Here is a 20,410-nt window from a genome sequence, read left to right as displayed (position 1 = left end):
GCATGACCATCGAACTGGCTTTAGAGCTAACAAGCACGGAAACTGCTCTCCTGAACATCCGTGAAGATCTGCTCTCCAACCTTGATTCTAACATCCCCTCTGTCCTCATCCTACTCAATCTCTCTTCTGCCTTTGACACGGTCAACATACACTCCTGCTCAACTGTCTGTGACAACCTGGGTATCCCTGATCAGGCTCTGGCCTGGCTGACCTCTTTCCTCTCCGATCGACCCGCCCAGGTCCAACTTGGGTCCTTCCTTTCATCTATCTCCCTTTCTACCTGTGGTGTTCCCCAGGGGTCTAACCTCTCATCCTGGCTCTTTAACCAATACCTGACAACTCTCGCTCACGCAATGCCATTTTCTGCTCCAACTTTTCAGTGCTACGCTGATGACACTCAACTCATTTTCAGGCTCACTTCGGCCACTTACTCTCCTTCTCTCATCTCTGACTGCCTATCTGCCATTCAGGAGTGCTGTGCTGGCAATGATATCTGCCTAAATGCCAGCAAGACGGAGATCCTCCTCATTGGCACACCTTCACCCTCCTTTCCTCTCTCTCTGGCCGGCCTCCCTGGGCCCTCCTCCTACTCCCACGTGTGAGGCTAAGAATCTCAGCATCATCTTTGACTCCACGCTCTCCTTCTCTGCCCACATCTCTGGTGTCTCTAAAAAATTGAACTGCCTTACGCACATCCTCAGAGTTATTCTGCCTTTCCTCTCCTTCCCCCCAGAAGCTCTTTGCAACTTCGAGACCTGTCCTTGGCCTCAAGCTCTGGCATCGTATCTCTCCAGCCCTGAAATCTCTCCATTGGCTCCAGTGGCTGCAACGATTAAATTCAAAACCCTTTGCATTGTCCACACAACTTTCTGGGGCCAAAATACCTTCAGCTGTCCCTGCGTAAATACCTTCCCTCTTGAGCTCTTCGCTCCTCTACCTCTAACTCCCTCAGGGTTAGTCGTTTCTCAAAGAAACAAGCTCGGGGTAGATCGGTCTTCCCTCTGAAACAGCCGCCCTGCTTCCCTGCCACTCTGAAACTTGAGGAAAACCATCTCCGGTTCCGGAAGCACCTCAAGACCTTCCTCTTTGCTTCTGCCTTTGCTCCTCCTCTCCCCTGCTGACCTTTTCTTTCTCGGCAACGCACACCTGGCTTAACCTGCGGCTTTTTGGCCCAGCTACCTACTCACCCTGCAACCCATTTGCACTGCCTCCTGGCGATTACTCGCACTGCGGTCTGTACCTGTAACCATCCACCCTCCCATCCCCTTTTTTCTGCACTTATATGACACACCCTGTTGCCTTATACCTTAGCACTTGCCACATTCTGACTGCCCTACCATTGTTTGTTGCCTTTTACTATTTATGTATTTATTCATATGCATTCCTTTGCTCAGCACTTTCACTGCTCCCCCATGCACTTTCCACTTTCCCTCTTCCATGCACTTGCGCGTTCTGAGTGTCGCTGGGCCTAGTAAGATTGTTGTTTTTGTACTCCCTTCCCTTGCCCCGTCGCGCTTTGAAAAACATGTGTAGGAGCGCACAATACAGTTAAAATATCAATAAGTACTTGGATTATGAACTTGGAGTGAAAGCAGACATGTAATAACAAAAATGAAGTTTTGATTATATGCAATTTAACATGATTCCCTTCATGGGTCTTAAGCTTGCATAAGTCACCCACATATCACATCACATAGCATGTCACTAGATAGAAAGCATCACAGTTGTGTTGAGGCACATGCACCACACATAGATTGATACATTTTCTTTGGTGGCTTGAACTACATGGCCATATAGCAGCTGGTACCGGTGGCTCTTTAGTCTTCACATACTTAAAACCTAAGTTGCTGGATGCTTTGGTTCCCTTTTATTTGGTTCTGTCTCTCTTGTACGAGTGATCTGGCCCGGGTCACTTTGGATATGCTACAATCTGCCCTCCTTTTGCACGGCGCAGATCGCTGATGCTGCTTGGGCCATGCAGCTCTCTCGGCCTACCTGTGTTTCCCCTGCGTATTGTGATGAATCTTCTGGAGTCCACCGATTCCTGGCAAGGATCTCCTCCCATGTGGCCATGGGACGCCTAATCTTCTGCATTTTGCTCAGTGATAGCAGTGTGTTCTAGTGTCTGTGAGCTTATGTGGCTGTTGCAACTTCTTGTTCCAATGCCAGCGAACCAAGTCTTTCGCCCCCGCAAGAAGGCTGCTGTTTGTGAAATCAGCTCCCCTTTAATTACTGCCTTGGCAGCATCCCACACAACTCACTAGTCCATCCTTCCAGTATCCTTCTCCTGATAGTAATTCTGCATAACCACCTTCATATATGCCCCGAGCGCCACATCCCGCAAAATGAATTCATTCAGCCTCCACGATTTCCTTACTTTGGGAATTAACCATCCCACATCCCCTTGCATCATGACGGGGGAGTTATCAGAAAGATACTACAGGCCCATCTCCACGGCACCCACCATGGGAATCGACGTAGAGGAAACTGGAAACATGTCGATTCTTGAAAAGCCTCCATTTACTGCTGAGATGTGTGTGTTCCCTTTCCTCTTGTCGGAAGAACCGCCAAGTCTCTAAAGCCTAACTCCCTAAGGAACCTGTCTATGCCTAGCATCATTGGCTGTTGCGGGTAGCATTTTATCCATGTGGGGGGTCAACCACACAGTTTAAATCCCTGCCCATGACCACCTGACCCCAACCAGATCCCTAATGTTGTAATAAAATGCTCCTGCATTTCATTGGGGCATAAAGTGAGATCAAGGTAAAAAGCTGTTCCCCAATCAAGCCTTTCAAAACCAGGAACCTCCCTTCCGGATCCTTCTACAAATACTGTTTATTAAAATGAATACCACAACCAAACAAGATTCCTTCTTCTGCACTCCGAAGGATGCATAATATTGCTGGGGAATTAATTTATGCCTCATCCGCCTCATCATCTGCTTGCAGGTGCGTCTCTTGAAGGAAAATAGACACTTTAATTTCCCCCATTTGCCTCCAAAATGGATATCCATTTTGAGGGTGAGTTAAGACCCTGTACATTCAGGGTAACCATCAGCACCTCATCCATTCGCAGCACCTCATCCATTCTCACCTACGAGTCTGTCCCTCCCCTGCCTCTCCACAGTGAAAAGTGATTTTCACAAGTGCAACTTCTAAATCCCCTCTGCATGCCACAGCCAACATTCAAGAAAAACTGAAACTGCCACTTATCCCCCCCCACAACAATCTCCCAGCACCTCCCCACCCCCCCCCCCACTGCATCTCCAAAACATCCCCCTTCCATCCCAGAGTTCATGGGGGCCAGATCCAGTGACCACTGCCACTCCATCCCAATCCACATTGACACAGATAATCAAAACACACACCCTCCATTGAACACCCACAGCACCCTAAATATTGAAACCTTAAGCAACACCCTGGCCTGCACTTGCAAGCAAGCGGAAACAACAAATTGTCTCATAAGGAACCTCATAAACTTCCCACTGACTTGGGGACCGCAGTGTTAACAGAGTATTGCAGTCTTGGACCCATGCGCCATGTCTTCAGGTAACTGGTTGTGTTCGCTATGGCTGGATAGGTCTCCACCCATCTTTGTGGGGAGTGTGCACTCCACTCCCATCCCCAGTCTCCTTGTGTGACCCCTACACCAGTTGATCTGCCTCCTCTACGTTCATCAGCTCCGTTGTTTCAGCTTCCTTGGTGATATTATAGGCTCTCCCGCTATCCCCGAAACACAATCCAAAGGGAAGGGTCTAGCGGTAACGTTCACCTTTCTCGTGTAACCGGTCAGTCACCAGCCTTAGGTTTTTCCCCCTCTACAGACATCTGTGCAGATCCTGGTATATCTTTATAGATGCGTCTCTAAAGCAGACCACCTCTTGATTCTGTGTGCCCCCCATAATTCTCTCCTTTGAAACAGGTCGACCTCTGGTCAATACGTCCAGGAGCAAGTTCTTACTCTGACATGCAATATATACTCTCTGTGTGTGGCCGATCAATATTTCCTCATCTGAGGCCTGTAGGACTTGCCGGAAGAATGCATGGATGTAGGTTTCCACCTCTGTGTCAGGCACTGTCGCAGGAATCACTTGCAGCCGGATATTATTCCATCTGGACCTGTTTTCTGCACCCACCTGCTTGAGTATTAGTAGTTCCCGCACTTGTTCCAGTACTCCCAGTCTCTTCAACATCTCCTGTTCCTAACCCTGTTCATACAGGGTAGATTCCACCTAGTCTATTCTCTTCTCCACTGACAATACGTGCTTGCTCAGTTCTGCGATTGATTTAGACAGGGTAGCCACACTGTCCTTGACCTCCCTTTTTATTTCTGTGAGCATCAGTTGAAAATCAGTTCTTTTGGTGGGTGGATCCTCCAGATCAGGCTGCAGAGCATTTGGTGAGTGCACCTGGGCTGCTGCCACCAGCTTGTTTTTCTTTGGTCCTTCCTTCACCTGCAGCAATGCGTCAGTCTCCTACCGGTAGCCCCTTATTTTTGTGCGCTTGCTTGGCTGCCAAGGAGAACCTCTGTTGCTCACATCGAAGGAACGAAGAAGGGAACGCGGTTGGTGTACCGCTGAGCTCACCAAACTCACATCGCCATGATTGAGCCAGCCACGCCCCAAAATGTAGGAATTATTTTAAAGAGTACATTGGAGAATTGCTGTTTCATGCTCTTACGCTGGGAATTAATTATTGTAGTCTTGCGTTGGTTTTTTGTCCTGTCCACTATTACTGTAATGGGTGGTTTAGTGTTTTATACTTGTGAAATTGTTAAATATTGAACTGTATCTATGTATGGTGGTTGTGGGCTTCAATGGAACACTGGTGTCCAGGCAACACACAATGGTAGCAGAGTCGTCTTGGTAGCGACTTGCAAACGAATGCAGATTCACGATCTCCAAAAAGAATAACGCTTGCCCTCAATATCTGCTCTCTGCCTAACGGGTGGAAGCTGCACCTAGTTCGCCATGAAGTAGTTTAACAGCGCAATAAGGTGGTTGGGTGCTACAATAGGTTTCTTGCTCGCCTCTCAGATTGCGTGTTGAAATTACCTAACCAAAAGTGATTAAGGTAGCCACATTTCGAGGGGATTGGGTCCTCCGACGTATTCCATATCTATGACATGTAATCACCACAGCTGTGCTGCTTCGGAAACTTTTTTCTGCATCTGCGTCGATGACGTTGATGCGCCGTCGTTGACGACCTCGTCCGACGTCATCCGATGTGATAAGTAGGATGCAGGACGCCCGTAGCCTCAGTTCAGTTTTTTCCGCGAACGTGTTGCTTCGTGAATCTCGGTTACGCCTCGACTATTTGGAGTTCTGTTCTTCTCGGTTCTTCGAACCTGTTCGTTTTTGTGAAAATCCTTCGTGTGAAGATGTCTTCTACTTCGTCTTCGAGCCCGCGTCCGGGCTTCAAGAAGTGCAGGGAGTGTGGGTCCAAGATGTCGGTGCTGGACTCGCACGACGCCTGCCTCTGGTGCCTCAGGGAGGCCCACGACACGGATGACTATCGACTGCCAGTCGCTCACGTCCAAAGCCTTACGTGAACGTAAGAAGTTGTTGTCGGTAGGTCGGGTGTCCAAGCCCCGGAAGTCGAAGTCTGCGGGGCTTTCGACGGATGATTCGAGAGGAGACTCTCCGCGTCATCGTCGGAAGTCTCGTGGGTCTCCTTCTAGGAGTCGGTCTCGCCACTCCTCAGCCTCTTCGAGGCATTCTCGGAAGCGCCGACACCGGTCGTCTTCCAGGTCCTCTTCGGAGGACTCTGCCCGGCACGTCGCTTACCCCACCAGCCGTGCGACGCCGGAGGAATGGGCTTCCTTCGGGAAGAAAATGCTGGCGATTCTCAAGTCGCAGGGTACTAAGCCGTCCGCGCCCCCGAGTGGGGTCGGTCGTGAGAAGTCGAGAGACACCGCTCGCAAGAGTGGTCGGCACGAGTCACGGGAGAGGTCCCGTTCGGACAAGGGGACTCGTTCTCGACGTACCCGTTCCAGGTCCCGGTCCTCGACGCGTTCGAGACCATGTGCACCTGTGATGTCTTCGAGGAAGACATCGACGTCTGAGGCGTTGAGGGCGTCGACAGGCTTTCTCGAGGCTCCGGCTCCGAGGAAGTCGTCGAAGCCGTCGACGCTGAGGTCGGCGAAGGACACGCTCGGAACTCCGGCTTCGAGGACTGTGTCGACGCCGCCGATGCTGGCAGCGCTGCATCTGACGTCGACGCCGATTTACTCGACGCCGATTCTCTCGGCGCCGATGCCTGTTCTCTCGACGCCGGCGCCGATTCACTCGACGCCCTCGACGCCTTTCGTGTCGGAGGTACCCCGTGGCACGGGGGAACCCCCTAGGAAGGCTCTGGTTAAGAGCAAGCACTCTCGGTGCCTTCTTTTCGCCACCTGGAATATATTTCAGAGGCGGATGAGGATTCTGATGGCGTGGTTCCTAGTCAGGTTCCAGATGAAATTGTCTCGGGCCATAGTCAGTTTGACGATTTGAGGCAGTCACTGCATGATGCCAGTGGACTGGACACCTCTCCGGAGGTGGAGTTTTGTAGGCCTGAGCCTGGCTCTCATGCCGATTCCTCGTACCGACGCCTTATGGCTAGGGTTTCTGAGTATTTGGGATGGTCTGCTCCCCCAGGGGAGTTTGTGCAGGAGGATCTCACGGACATCCTTGATGTTGGTTCCCCAACTGACCCGGTACTGCCGTTCCATATGGCTTTACAGAGAAGGGTGGCGGCGGCTTGGACTGCTCCGGAGAGTTTCCCGGCAGTGGGCAGGTCCTTGTCGCGAAAATACCGTCCAGCCAGTAGCGACCCCTGCTAGTTGACCAGGCACCCCACTCTGGAGAGTTTGGTGATGCAGGCGGCCACAGCCCCGGCAAAGCAGGCGTTGTACCCTACCATCCCTCCTGATAGGGACGACAAACGTTTTGATGGCTGGGCGAAGAAAGTGTTTTCTTCTGGTGGTATGGCGCTTCATGCGGCCAACTCCATTTGTGCCTTGTCTCGTTTCACACACACTCTGTGGAACTGTGTTGCGTTAGCGGCTGAACATATTCCCGAAGGGGACGAATGGGTTGGTTTCCTTGCTATGGTCCAGGATGGTAAGGATGCCATGTGTGAGTCCGTTCAGTCGGGTTTGGACTTGGCTGAATGCGTCAGCAGGTCCATGGCGGCGAGCACCGTGATACGCAGGTTTGCGTGGTTGCGGAAGTCAGGGTTTGCTCCTGATGTGCAGTCCCGGCTCCTCAACATGCCCTTTGACGGTGAATACCTTTTTGGCAGCAAGGCTGACGAGAGCCTTGAGAGGTTGCAGACCTCAAAAGCTGCAGCGAAGTCGTTGGGCGCTGCAGTTCGCCAACCTCCGCCTTTTCGTCCTAGGGGACAGCAATGGAGGGGTGGTTCCTTTCGCTATTACTCGTCCTTCAGTAAAGCGAGAGGAGCTGGCAGTCAAAGAGGCCAACGCAGGGGTACCAGAGGTGGACGACAGGGTACCCGTGGTGCCAAGGCCGCTCGGGCAGTTACCTCTTTGCCCTCAGGTAACGCCGCAGCCGCTACCACTCAGTCATGAGGCCATGCCCCATGGTTCGCCGGTTGGGGGAAGGCTGGCGCAGCATCTTGTAGAGTGGCGTGCCATTACTTCAGATGTGTGGGTTCTGGAGATCATAACCCACGGCTACTGTCTTCCCTTTCGGCACAGGCCTCGCGACAATTCACCGGGGAACCTCTCTTTGCAGAGTCCGGATCTGCTCCTTGTGCAGGAAATTCAAGCCCTGCTGGAGAAAGGCGCCATAGAACTGGTGCCTGTAGCGGAGAGGAACAAGGGATGGTATTCCCCTTATTTTTTGATTTCGAAGAAAGACTGGGGATTGAGACCCATCATGGACTTGCGCGGTGTGAACAAACTCCTAAGGAAGGACAAGTTCAAGATGGTTACTCTCTCTCAAGTCCTCCAGGCCCGTCAGCTTCAGGACTGGTTGGTGTCTCTCGACCTCAAGGATGCTTACTTCCATGTGCCGATCCATCCCAAGCACAAGAAGTACCTGAGGTTCGCGGTTGGCGACTCGCACTTTCAGTTTCGGGTCCTGCCGTTCGGATTGACCTCCGCCCCGAGGGTTTTCACCAAGCTCATGGTGGTGGTGGCTGCGCATCTCAGGCAAGGGGGGATTCACTTCTACCCCTACCTGGGCGATTGGTTGATCAGGGGGAGCTCTCCCGAGCAGGTCCTGGATCATCTGTCCGTCACCTGCCACTACCTTCACAGTGTCAGAGAGCACCAAAGTATTAACTGAAAAGGATACGGTACTCAAAAGGATACAGGTGGTAGGGTCTTCCGGATCCCTGTTCACGCGTTTTGATAGTTGTGAAGTCAAGTTAAGACCTTCCAAATGATACAACTCTCTGACTGGTAAAACAGGCAGAGTGATGGATCACTGGAAAGGGCGTGGGTAAGGTATAGGAAGTCAGCCTAGAACAAAATAAAGTATCATGAATAACTGCCCCAACCTGGGTATGATGGAATAGAAAATGTCATGAATGCACACACTGACCTTGAGTCTAGGGCAGATGAATCCAGCAGAGTCTCTTGAGGAATCCAAGGTAGAACAAACGACAAGGAAGGGAAGATTAGTAAGGGAGACTTATCCCGAACGGAACGAGGCTCACGCTAGATACCGGGTTGATGCACCACAGGATAGCGTCCAAAGTACTGTTCACTGTCACCTTCCAATTATCCTTGAAAAGCTTCCTTCCCACGTAGAGTAAAGTATAGAAATGAATCAATCCCCCTGTTAATATCACAGGTGCAGGAGTTGGAAATAGCGCTTCTTTAAAGGTATAAACAAAGTACACGCGGTTCTGTACAGCCGCGAAGAAAAGAGCGTGTGCGTGTGGATTTACAAGCGATTAGGATTCACGCAGTCCAGGCCAGCAGCGTTTGAAGACAATATATATGCGTGTGGAATTTACACGCGAGCAGGATTCACCCAGTCCAGGCCAGCCGTACTTGAAGATAGCGTGCGCGTGTGGATTTACACGCGAGCAGGATTCACGCAGTCCAGGCCAGCAGCGCTTGAAGATAGTGTGCGCGTGTGGATTTACACGCGAGCAGGATTCACGCAGTCCAGGCCAGCAGCGCTTGAAGATAGCGTGCGCGTGTGGATTTACACGCGAGCAGGATTCACGCAGCCCAGACCAGCCGCGTTTGAAGATAGTGTGCGCGTGTGGATTTACACGCGAGCAGGATTCACGCAGTCCAGGCCAGCAGCGCTTGAAGATAGCGTGCGCGTGTGGATTTACACGCGAGCAGGATTCACGCAGCCCAGACCAGCCGCGTTTGAAGACAACGTGCGCGTGTGGATTTACACGCAACCAAACAGCTCCAGGAATCAGCGTGTGGCGGAAAACACGCTATAGAAGGCCCAAAAAGTAGCTGTAGTAACCTGCAAGGATGCAGACCGGAGGTTCAGCTACACAACGCCAAATGATTCGATCAGAAGCAGCGAGTGAAGTTTCCACGCTGCTTAAATACGTAATGCCGTAGTTCACGTGACGAAGCAGAATACACGTGAAGTTAGCGACGTGAAAAGTGCAAACGTCGTTTTCCCGGCAACGTATCGAACAACCGCCATTTGGAATAGAACGGTCTAGCTGTTCTACGAGCGTAGGAGGTAGGACCACGTCCAGCATGCATGACACACAGACTGGGCTTCTCCCTCAATTTAAAGAAGTCCCATTTGACGCCAACACAGCGGCTCCAGTACATCGGAGCAGTGCTCGACACTTCCCTGGGGCAGTGTTTTCCTCCCCAGGTGAGGGCTCTTCACATTCAGCAGATGGTGAAAAAGTTTCAGCATGCCCAGACGCTCCCAGCGTTCGAGTTCTTGAGGTTGCTCGGCCTCATGGCATCCTGCATTCTTCTGGTGCCAGAGGCTCGCCTGCGGATGAGATCTTTGCAGTGGGCACTCAAGATGCATTGGTCGCAGTCCTCCGGCAGGATGTCGGACCCGGTTCAGGTGCCGCCCTCGGTCGCCCGGGACCTTCTGTGGTGGGCCGTCGAAGGCAACTTTATGAAGGGGGCTCCATTTTGGCTTCCCTGGCCGGAGGTGACGATCGTGACGGATGCATCCCTCACGGGATGGGGAGCTCATGCCAACGGGCTGACAGTCAGCGGTCGTTGGTCTCCGTCGGAGTCCAGACTCCATATCAATCTGTTGGAGCTGAGGGCCGTCAGGCTAGCCCTGAAGGCTTTTCTGCCGACTGTGCAAGGAAAGAGTGTCCTGATCCTGACGGACAACACAGTGGCCATGCACTAACTCAACAAAAAGGGGGGGGGGGTGCAGGGTCACTTCCTCTGTGCAGGGAGGCAATGCAGCTCGAGTTCTGGGCCATCCAGCAGGAAGTTTCGATCTCGGCAGTTCATCTGGCCGGAGACAAAAACGTGACGGCGGACGCTCTGAGCAGGCAGAGCACTATCTCTCACGAGTGGGAGTTGGCTCAGAAGATTCTCCTGGAGATCTTCGCCCTTTGGGGGACCCCTCAAGTGGATCTCTTCGCCTCCAGTGTCAACCGGAAGTGCGAAAGGTTTTGCTCGCAGGAATTTCCTCCAAAAGGAACCTTAGGCGACGCGTTTGTGGTGGAGTGGTCATTCCCGCTGCTGTACGCGTTTCCTCCAGTCCCCGTCATCCCGCAAGTGCTGCAGAGGTTACAGAAGTTCGGCTCCGGATGATCCTCATTGCTTCGGCGTGGGCTCGGAGGATGTGGTACCCGGACCTTCTCGACTTGTCCATCTGCCCTCCACGTCGTCTTCCCTACCGAGACGATCTGCTCTCACGGGAGGGGGGGTCAGGTTCTCCATCCAGAGGTCAGATCCCTCAACCTTCACGCTTGGCTTCTGAAAGGTTGAGGTATAAGGATTGGGACCTCCCTGAAGACGTGATGGAGGTGTTGCTTTCGGCCCAAAGGCCAGAAACAAAGTCTCTGTACCGTTGCCGTTGGCCTAAGTTCTGCGACTGGTGCAGAGTTCAGAATATGGATCCTTTTGCATGTGACGTCCCCATGGTTCTGTCCTTTTTACTTTCTTTGGCCCACAGGGGCTTGCAAGTGGGTACCATTAAAGGTTACCTGGCGGCGCTGTCCATCTTTAAGCGCTCGTCTGAAGAGTGTTCTTACTTTAAAATCCCTTTAATTTCACAGTTTCTGAAAGGGCTCACTAATGTGTTCCCTCCGTCACCTTTCCTGGTGCCCGGTTGGGATTTAAACCTTGTTCTTAAGTTTCTTATGGGTGCTCCGTTTGAGCCTTTACATTCTTGCCCTTTGAGGCTGTTAACTCTGGAAACTGTGTTTTTAGTTGCAGTTACTTCCGCTCGCAGAGTGAGTGAGTTACAGGCACTTTCAGTTAAGCCACCCTTCACTGTATTTCACAAGGACAGGGTTGTCCTTAGAGTTCGTCCTTCTTTTCTTCCGAAGGTAGTGACGGAATTTAATTTGGCCCAGAAGGTTGTTCTTCCGGCATTCTATCCTCCTCCGCATCCGGGTAAGGAAGAGGAGAGGCTCCATAGGCTTGATCCTAGGAGAGCTTTAAGCTTTTATGTTTCACGCATGTCCCGGGTCAGAGTGGACGATCAACTCTTTATTGGTTACGCTGGAAAGCGTTTGGGGCAAGCTGTGACGAAACAGACTTTGTCTCGCTGGATTATTTTGGCCATCTCAGAGTGTTACCGCTTGGCGGGTAAGGACCCACCGGCTGGCTTGCGGGCCCATTCTACCAGGGGTATGGCTGCATCTACTGCCCTGCAGAGGACTGTTCCTATTCGCAACATCTGTGATGCAGCCACCTGGGCTTCAGTACATCCATTTTTACATCACTATTCCCTCGATTCCATCCGAGGACAGGATCTGGCCTTTGGCAAAGCGGTCCTTTGCTCTGCCATTTGATTGGCAATTCTAAATTTTGATTCTAAATTCTTTCCCTCCTCCTTGCTCTGGTACTGCTTTGGGAGTCTGTCATAGATATGGACTATGTCGGAGGACCCAATCCCCTCGAAGAACAAGTTACTTTCTTACCTGGTAACGTTCTTTCGATGGGATGGTCCGACGACGTATTCCATATCGCTCCCTCCCTGCCTTCCCCGCTGCAGAATTTCTTTTGCGATTGCAGCTTACGTTCCGCAAGGCTTAGTGTCTGACTGGCAGTTGACTAATGTCACACGTTCTGGGGGAAAAAACTACAACTGAGGCTACGGGCGTCGTGCGTCCTACTTATCACATCGGATGACGTCGGACGTCAGAGGAGGTCCTCGACGACGGCGCATCGACGTCATTGACGCAGACGCCGAAAAATGTTTCTGAAGCAGCACAGCTGTGGTGATTACATGTCATAGATATGGAATATGTCGTTGGACCATCCCATCGAAAGAACGTTACCAGGTAAGAAAATAACTTGTTCTTCTGACTCTTGGATTGTTTCTGGCTAGGAATCAAGGAGCATTGAAAAGAAAGTTATTTCCGACTCCAAAATTGGAGCAAATGGCTCATCAATCTGTGGAAACTGGTCCTGGCTGAAAACAAACTGACATTGAAGAGCAAAGAAGCTCAAGAGCAGTACATGAATTTGTGCTGTTACCTTGCCCATTGCCACCTTGTCCCCAAATCCCACCTCTCACTACACACCCCCTATCCCATTTACTTACTCCGCCCTTTCTTTTTACACACCTAGTTTTCTAGAACCCTGCAGCAGCCTTGTCTCATTTCATCGCGCTTATGTGAGGGTGCCTCTGGTTCTGTCACGTGATCTGCTGGCCCTCCCCACCATGTAGATGCACTTAATCCTGTACCTTGTGTGGGCCAAACCCTTCAACTCTTCTGCAACCCCCACCAACCTCTCCTCCCCTTAACCGCTCCCTTACCCTACCAAACTGTGCCAGTCCATGTTGCATGCTGGCCTTTAATGCCACCTCATTGTTTTGTGCAGCCGTTGAATGGCTGTTTTCTTTACATTTTGAACACTGGCATGGCTTATGTGTTAAGAGCAACATACTAGTAGCACAAGTTAATTGCTGAGTTGAATTTATCCTCCTAGTTAAAGTTTCTATTAATTATAGATTGCTTTGTAAACCAGGCATTTTCATGTACGAAATTGATAGGGGGAGAATTTCCTGCTGTCAAAGCTGGAATAATGATTGAAATCGGGAACATGCAGGGGAGAAATTGTGACACGTCATAGTAAAGGACATGGTTAATTATGGTAGCAGACAAATGCATTAAGCAGAAGGATTTTCTATTTAAAATGCCACAAAGGAAATGGGGTTACATCTCTGGAGACCCATAAGGCTTTTGATAAGGTGGCTTGGGACTTCATCTGTTTGACGCTGGAGGCATCGGGATTTGGCCTCAGCATTAGTTGTTTGATTTTGGCAAACTATCAGCGACCCTATACGACGACAAGAATGAATGTGCTTGGTAAGCTGAAAATAGCGTTTGCAAGCGGTACTAGACAGAGATGCCCCTTGTCCCCACTCATATTTGCTATGTCAATGGAACGTTTCGCAAATAGACTGCGGTATAACAGGATTCAAGGGATCAAGATTGTAGTGATCGAGTATAAAATATCTGTCTATGTGGATGATGTTATGGTCATAATACGATAACTAAACACAGCTCTGCCTGTATTAATGGAGGAATTGGGGGCTTTTGGTCCGGCTTTGGGATTCACAGTCAACTATTCTAAGTCTAGTGGACTTGATGTGTCGCTGCCCCAATGGGTGTGGAAAGGGTCTCTGTGATATGCCCAATAAAGTGGGCCCAGACAGCCATAAATTGCCTAGGGGTTCGGAATTCCCAATGCTACATCTCAGACATTTCAATGTAACGTCCCGCTGCTTTTTAAAGGTTTCGCTGAGGACCTGGATAGGTGGGGATAAGCAGGACATTTCTTGGTTTGGAAGGATAGTGGCGGGCAAGATGATCCTGAGACCTGGATTGCTATACCAATGCTTGGCATTACCGGTCAGAATCCCTGATTCTAATCTGCGAATGCTTCAAGCAAAGCTACACCAATTCATATGGGGAAGAGAAAAGCATGCATACCAAGGAAGGTTCTGTTGAGAGGGATGAGAAATAGGAGTCTGGGGGTCCCTAATGTTCATAGATTTAATCTCGCAGCACAGATATCGCAAATGCTGACCTGGAAGTTGGAGGAAACCGAAGACCAAAGTGGAAACTAATTGAACTTGTGGGCTCCCTGTGATCCCTTGTCAGATTCCCTTCCTGCAAAAATGAAATCGTAGGGAAGCGTTTCCCATGTTGACCTTGCTGAAAAATATAATACACTATTGGAACAGGGCATCCCGTAGATGGAGAGCTCCGGCGGGAATATGCCTGCTGACTCCTATATGTGATAATCCAGATTTTCAACCATATAGGGCTAAACAAAGCTTTTGGAGTTGGTGGACTGATTGATCGTCAACAACTATATGCAGGCAGGGGGAAGACCATTACCCTTTGAGGATTGTAAGAACATGTTCCACATCAGGGAGTTTGAAAGGTTTCTCTATGCACCGATGCGTCCCTGGGCTGCTAATGTTTCCATACTATATAGATTACTGAATAGATCTGATCCTCGGGAACCTCTACCTTATATGGTTAAATAGGAACAAGACCTGGGTTTAGAGATTGACAATGCCTGGAATGGGATTTTGGCTTGTGCACACTGGGCCTCTTCATGTGTGACTGACAAAGAATGTGTGGTGAAGATTCGTTATCTGTGGGACTTGACACCGCAGAACCTACATAAGTTGAATGAGACGTATTGCGCCAACTGTTGGAGAGGTTGCGCTGAGGAGGGCTCCTTGAAGCATATGTTGTGGACATGTGGCAAGGTGCAATGTTTTTAGAAGGCGGTCTTGGCGCAAATAAAATAAATTACAGGTATCCAATTCCCCATGGATCCTTAGGTAATATTACTGGGAGATGCAGGAGAATGTATCCTTCCCATAACAGGGTGCTTGGCGACCCTAATGGTTCCCCTCCTGGTAGCGGCAAAGATCACTATTGCTCGTAACTGGAAGAATCCGAAAAGGTCTAATCATACAGATGTGGTGGGTAAAGATCTAGAAATTTTAATAGTGGAGAACATCACAGCATTACGTATGGAGAAATATGAGCGATACAGAAATGTATGGGTGCTATTTATAGAATATTTTGACAAAGTGCCTGGGGTGACTGTGAAACCGCCCCTGATCAGAAGATGATCTTTGTCATGATGCTCTTGACCAGAGAGGGATAAAATACATGGGTAGACGCTGAGAGGGTACAGCAAGGAGTATACGTAAATGCTGGCGTCTCAATATATGCTGTAAATATTTGTGAACACATTCTCAAGATATGGGCTCCTGTGGGAGCCACGCAATGCTATTTGGTGCTCTCTTATGCCCAAAGTGTGATGCAGTGACCGTTAAAAAATATGTTGGAGAAAAAAAAATGCTAGATAGAGTTACTAATGAATGGGGCTGGGCTGCAATCAAAATGGACATGATAGTCATGAAAGATGCAAATACTTAATTTTAAGTGTGCTACTTCACTTAAGCTTCCAGCAAATTAAACTCCTAGCAATGCTTTTGTTTTCCTTTTTTTATTAAAGGTGCTATTCCCCAGCAATTTTGATACAAGTAATGTTGGAAACATTCTGGGACACCTTCCCATGATGCCTCTGTCACCAATAGTGCACCGTCGATTGAGAGAAGTTCGTACTGACCTTGGTGGTGGAGTCCGAGGTGGTAAGTTTGAAATATCACTGTTACATTAATATATATAAAATATATACTTTTCTTTCCCAAAGTACCTGGGTTCTGGTGTGGTCAAAGTTGAGTTAATTGTGAAAATAAGCTTACAACCTGTTAGGGCAGAATTACATTTTTGGGGTTTCTGCAGTCTTCGTATGAACCCCTAAGGTTTTTGCTTTTCCCCTTGGATTTGTCTAGGTTCTCACCTCTTTATGTGAACAGGGGGGCTTGAGCAGAAATCCCCCTACCACTACAATGCTTTTTTTAGGTATGCAGTGTTTATATCGGTGAAACACACATATATTGAGTACTTTATAACGAAAACCTGTATACCGAATGTATTTTTGGGTGGGGAAATGTTCGGTGTGGGTTTTTAAGGGTGGTTAACAGAGGTTTCTGGGTGGCCCCCCTCCTAAAAAATAAAATGCATTTGGTATACATGTTTTAGTTATAAAATACTCGATATATCTAACATTTTCGATATAAAGATATGGAACCGCTGTTTTAGTATAGTATATGGTCCTATTGCATGAGGGGGAGGGATGCTTTTTATGCCCACCATTTTTGGCCCTCCTGTATTAATGGGTTACGGGGAGAAGGCTAGTGGCAGCATAATTTATTTTTGGCGTTCACCAAGGACACAAGCGTATTTACCACATTAGTCCATTTTACCGTTTGTAGCCATTGCAGTACTAATGTGGTTTCAAGCCTGCTCGTTACCATTTTTCTTGGGGTCCTTTTTCATTTTTGGGAAACCACCAGGTAGGTCTAAAAGGGGCAGATGGGCACTCATGGGCTCACTTTGGAGCCTGCTGACCCATCACGGGGTTTCTTCGCTGGTGCTTTTGGTCTGCCTTATCTGGGGGTGGGAGGGGTTTGCCTCCTCTTTGTGGCCTTTATTGTATCTGCTGTCCTGTGATGTCGGGCCTGTCCTGCATTGTCAGCTGGAATTGTCAGCGCATTTGACAAGTGCATTGTGGAGTGCAGTTATGCAGGAGGAGCTCTTAGCCTATTCCTGTTCTTTGCGGACTTTTTACAGAATGAATTCAAAACGTTGACTTTGCTGGAGAACCAGGCTGGTTCCGCCCCACCACCCCCCATCAGTCCCCAGACCAGCTGCCTATAAAAACAACAATCCGCACGCATTTGAGGAGTGCATTGTGGAGTGCAGTTGAGCTGGTGGGTGCTGGGAGCCAGAGCAGAGCTGTAAATTAATTGTTTACACGTGCCTGTAATATATTTTCAAAGGGATTGTGTCCTCCGACGTATTCCTTATCTTTGATAATACGTTTCTCCAGCATTGGATCTTTCATGGATTCACATGCTTTGAATATTCCCCGTCGTCAGGCTGGGAATCCCCGGTACATTATATAGACCCTTTCCCGTAGGAAAACTTTTTCGACGCTTATGCGTCCTATCCACCTCGTTTTGTATCATGCGTGCCCGTGCCGTCAGGACGTCATGATATAAATACAGGCCCCGCCCCCGCGCTCCCTCAGATTTCAACCGTCTTTCAAAGCAGTGGGATCTTCGTGTTACTACTAGTGATAACTAGATTGTTTTTTTGTCTGTTTCGCGTAAGCGAAGTTCAAATCTGGAGAATTATGTCTGGAAAGGCGTTATTTCGCCCATGTGCAACCTGTGGCCTCAAAAAGGTTTATGAAGGAGACGGCCACATGGACTGTATCTACTGTCTCCACCCGCACCACGCGGCGGATACATGTGAGATATGCCAGGGTTTCTCCCAAAAAACCCTTAAGGACCGTAAAAGAAGGCTGGTCGACTGGCTTAATGACGGAGCGGGTGCCTACCCGGCTTCGGAAGTTGGCTCCACGGCCTCCAGGAGCAAGTCGGAGCCTCCATCGAAGAAGGTGCGGCCAGCAGAAATTCGCCCTGAGGACAAGCATAAGGGGAAACATGCTGGATCCTCCTCATCTCATAAAAAGCCCTCCTCCTCCTCATCATCTAAGACGGAGAGGCTGGCGCTGTCTAATCCTCCTCAGGGGACCGTCCCAGGTCTTCCGTGAGTCGAGAAGCTTCAGCCGGGAAGTCGGCATCAAAATCGACAACGAAGTCTAAAGGCTCGACGACGACGACTTCCTCGTCGACCTCGGTGTCGTTGACGATGCCTATTACCGTTCAAGCAGCAGCGGTTGGGATTCCTTCGTCGACGGAAACTCAGTCTATGGCTTGGCTGCCTGAGGTCTATGACCCGATCCCCCCTGAGGTCTTACTGCAGCCAGACACGGCCTGCTCGGCGGAAGGGGAAGGTGACATGGTTCTGCAGCCATTGGATTTAGGCTTACGGCCTTCCACGTCGACGACGACGGCGACGAGTGCGAGCGGGGGTATGGTACCTATATCATCCACGTTGCTGAACCCCCAGACAGTTTTGTCTCTGGATGTGCTTAATACTCTTCAGAAGCTACTACAGCGGCTGGATACCCAGTTCCCTCAACCTGGGACGTCATCGTCACTTCTGTCTGTACCTTCCGTCGACGAGCAAACTTGTACGGCTCGCTCGTCGACGAATCACCCATCGGCTCCCCAGGCGGTAAAAGATCGTCCTCGAGCTCAGGAGGAGGGTGAGTTGTCGGAGTCCGACTCTATACATGATGACTCTGGGTCAGACATCTCCCTGTCACCGTCGAGGGACCCGACATGGAATTCGGATGTAGAATTGGAGTCTACGAGGAGCCAGACACAGCCATCTCCCCCTGATGATGTGGGAGCCTTCCATGCAATGATGGGGAAAGCGTGTTCCGAATTCGGCTTGATTCCTGAGGAGCAGAGGAAAGACTGTTTCCTTTTTGACCATATGGGTCAAAGGAGAAAATCGGTATTTGCCATCCCAATCCTTGACCACGTGTGGCAAGAAGGTCTCAAAACGATGCGCCATCCGTTCTCGGAACCAGCCATAAAGGGACGGATCGAGAAAAAGTTTAAAGCTCCTGAGTCCACTCCAAAATGTCTAACATCACAGCCTTTGTCTGACTCGGTGGTGTCGGCGGCAGCAGCTAGGAAGGCCAGGGTCCAGCAGAAATGTTCAACGCCACCGGAAAGCGAGGCTAGGAGGCAGGACGCATTTGGAAAGAAGGTGCTCTCGGTCGGAGCGACGACAGTAAGAGCAGCCAATTCCTTAGCGATCGTGTCACGATATGATAGGGAAATGTGGCACAAATTAGCCCCTATCCTAGAACACCTGCCAGACGAACACCGAAAAGCAGCTATGTTACTGGTGCGGGACGGCGAGGAGGCCTCGAACCACGCTATTAATATCGCAGTGGACCTAGCAGAGTCTGGTTTCAAACAAATCAACCATGGAGTAGTGCTTCGTCGACAAGCGTGGCTCAAATGTACTACTTTCCGTCCTGAAGTACAGTACAAAGTCCTGGACATGCCATGCGAAGGGGAGCACCTGTTTGGCGAAAAAGTTGATGAAGCGCTGAAAGGGATGAAAGAAGACACGGATACTGCTAGGTCCCTCGGCGCCCTTCAAACGGGTAGAAATTTTCGCTCTTTTCGCCCTTTCAGAGGTGCTTCTGGAAACTCCCGCTTTGGAGCCTCGAGGGACCGTGGATTTAACAGGCCCTCGTACTCTTCACAAGGGTTCAGACGAGCGTCCCAGTCGGCACGTGGAAGCAGGGACTATCAAGCCTCCAGGCGGCGAGGCTCAGGTCCGTCGTCAACGAAGAACAAGCAAACCAGCAACCAATGACGGCCTTCGGAACGTCCTGGGGGGTCGAGTCTCTCATCACTTCGACCGATGGAAATGCATCACCAAAGATCGATGGGTCCTAGACACGATTCGCATGGGTCATGCGCTGCAATTCAAAGACAAGCCTCCGCGTCTTCCTCCTTTATTCTCGACACAGCCCCACCTCCAAATCCTACGACAAGAGGCGGAGCTTATGTTGCGAAAAGGGGCGGTAGAGAGAGTTCCTGTGGCACAGGAAGGCCAAGGAGTTTATTCCAGGTTCTTTGTTGTCAAAAAGCCAAACGGCAAATGGAGGCCCATTCTCGACCTGAGGGTACTCAACAAGTGGCTAAAGAGCCAAAAATTCAAAATGCTAAAACTCCAAGAGGTTATCAGATCGGTGCAACCCATGGACTATCTCTCTTCACTAGACCTTCAGGATGCTTATTTTCACATCCCAATACGCCCACGACACAGGAGATATTTAAGATTCGTCGTCGGGAGAAAGCATTTTCAGTTCAAGGTCCTCCCGTTCGGGCTCAAGTCCTCCCCCAGGACGTTCACCAAGTGCTTGGCCCCTATAGCGGCCCATTTAAGGAAGGATGGTCATCATGTCTATCCATATCTAGACGACTGGCTAATCAGAGGGTCATCCAAGGAACAAACACGAGACAGTCTACGAGCCACAATGTCCATCTTACAGGAACTGGGCTTCGCAATAAACTTCAACAAGTCCTCAGTAGAGCCTTCGAGGACCTTGGTCTTTCTAGGAGCGGAGTTTCATACGCACACAAGCCTGGTGAAACCATCCAGCGAAAGAATTCAGAAACTTCAAAACAAGGCGTCGGAATGGAGCGGCGGTACCAGAGTCTCTGTGCGCAAGTACATGTCCCTGCTAGGGACCATGTCGTCCTGCATTCCGTTAATAAACAACT

General features: G+C 50.0%; 1 protein-coding gene across 3 annotated transcripts in view; it reads left to right on the top strand.

Moving 5' to 3' along the window:
- Positions 1 to 20,410, top strand: part of RBL1 (RB transcriptional corepressor like 1) — a 1,112,731-nt gene that overhangs the window by 486,577 nt on the left and 605,744 nt on the right. For all 3 annotated transcript variants that reach the window (XM_069652118.1, XM_069652119.1, XM_069652120.1), the window contains one exon: positions 15,637 to 15,772. In XM_069652118.1, the coding sequence (XP_069508219.1) occupies positions 15,637 to 15,772 (136 nt within the window). The remainder of the gene's footprint in view (positions 1 to 15,636; positions 15,773 to 20,410) is intronic.

The sequence above is a fragment of the Ambystoma mexicanum genome, chromosome 3p, assembly GCF_040938575.1.
Source record: "Ambystoma mexicanum isolate Mex_15411 chromosome 3p, UKY_AmexF1_1, whole genome shotgun sequence".
NCBI lineage: Eukaryota > Metazoa > Chordata > Amphibia > Caudata > Ambystomatidae > Ambystoma > Ambystoma mexicanum.
The sequence above is the reverse complement of the archived record's forward strand: the minus strand, read 5'-3'. Positions and strand labels throughout refer to the sequence as shown.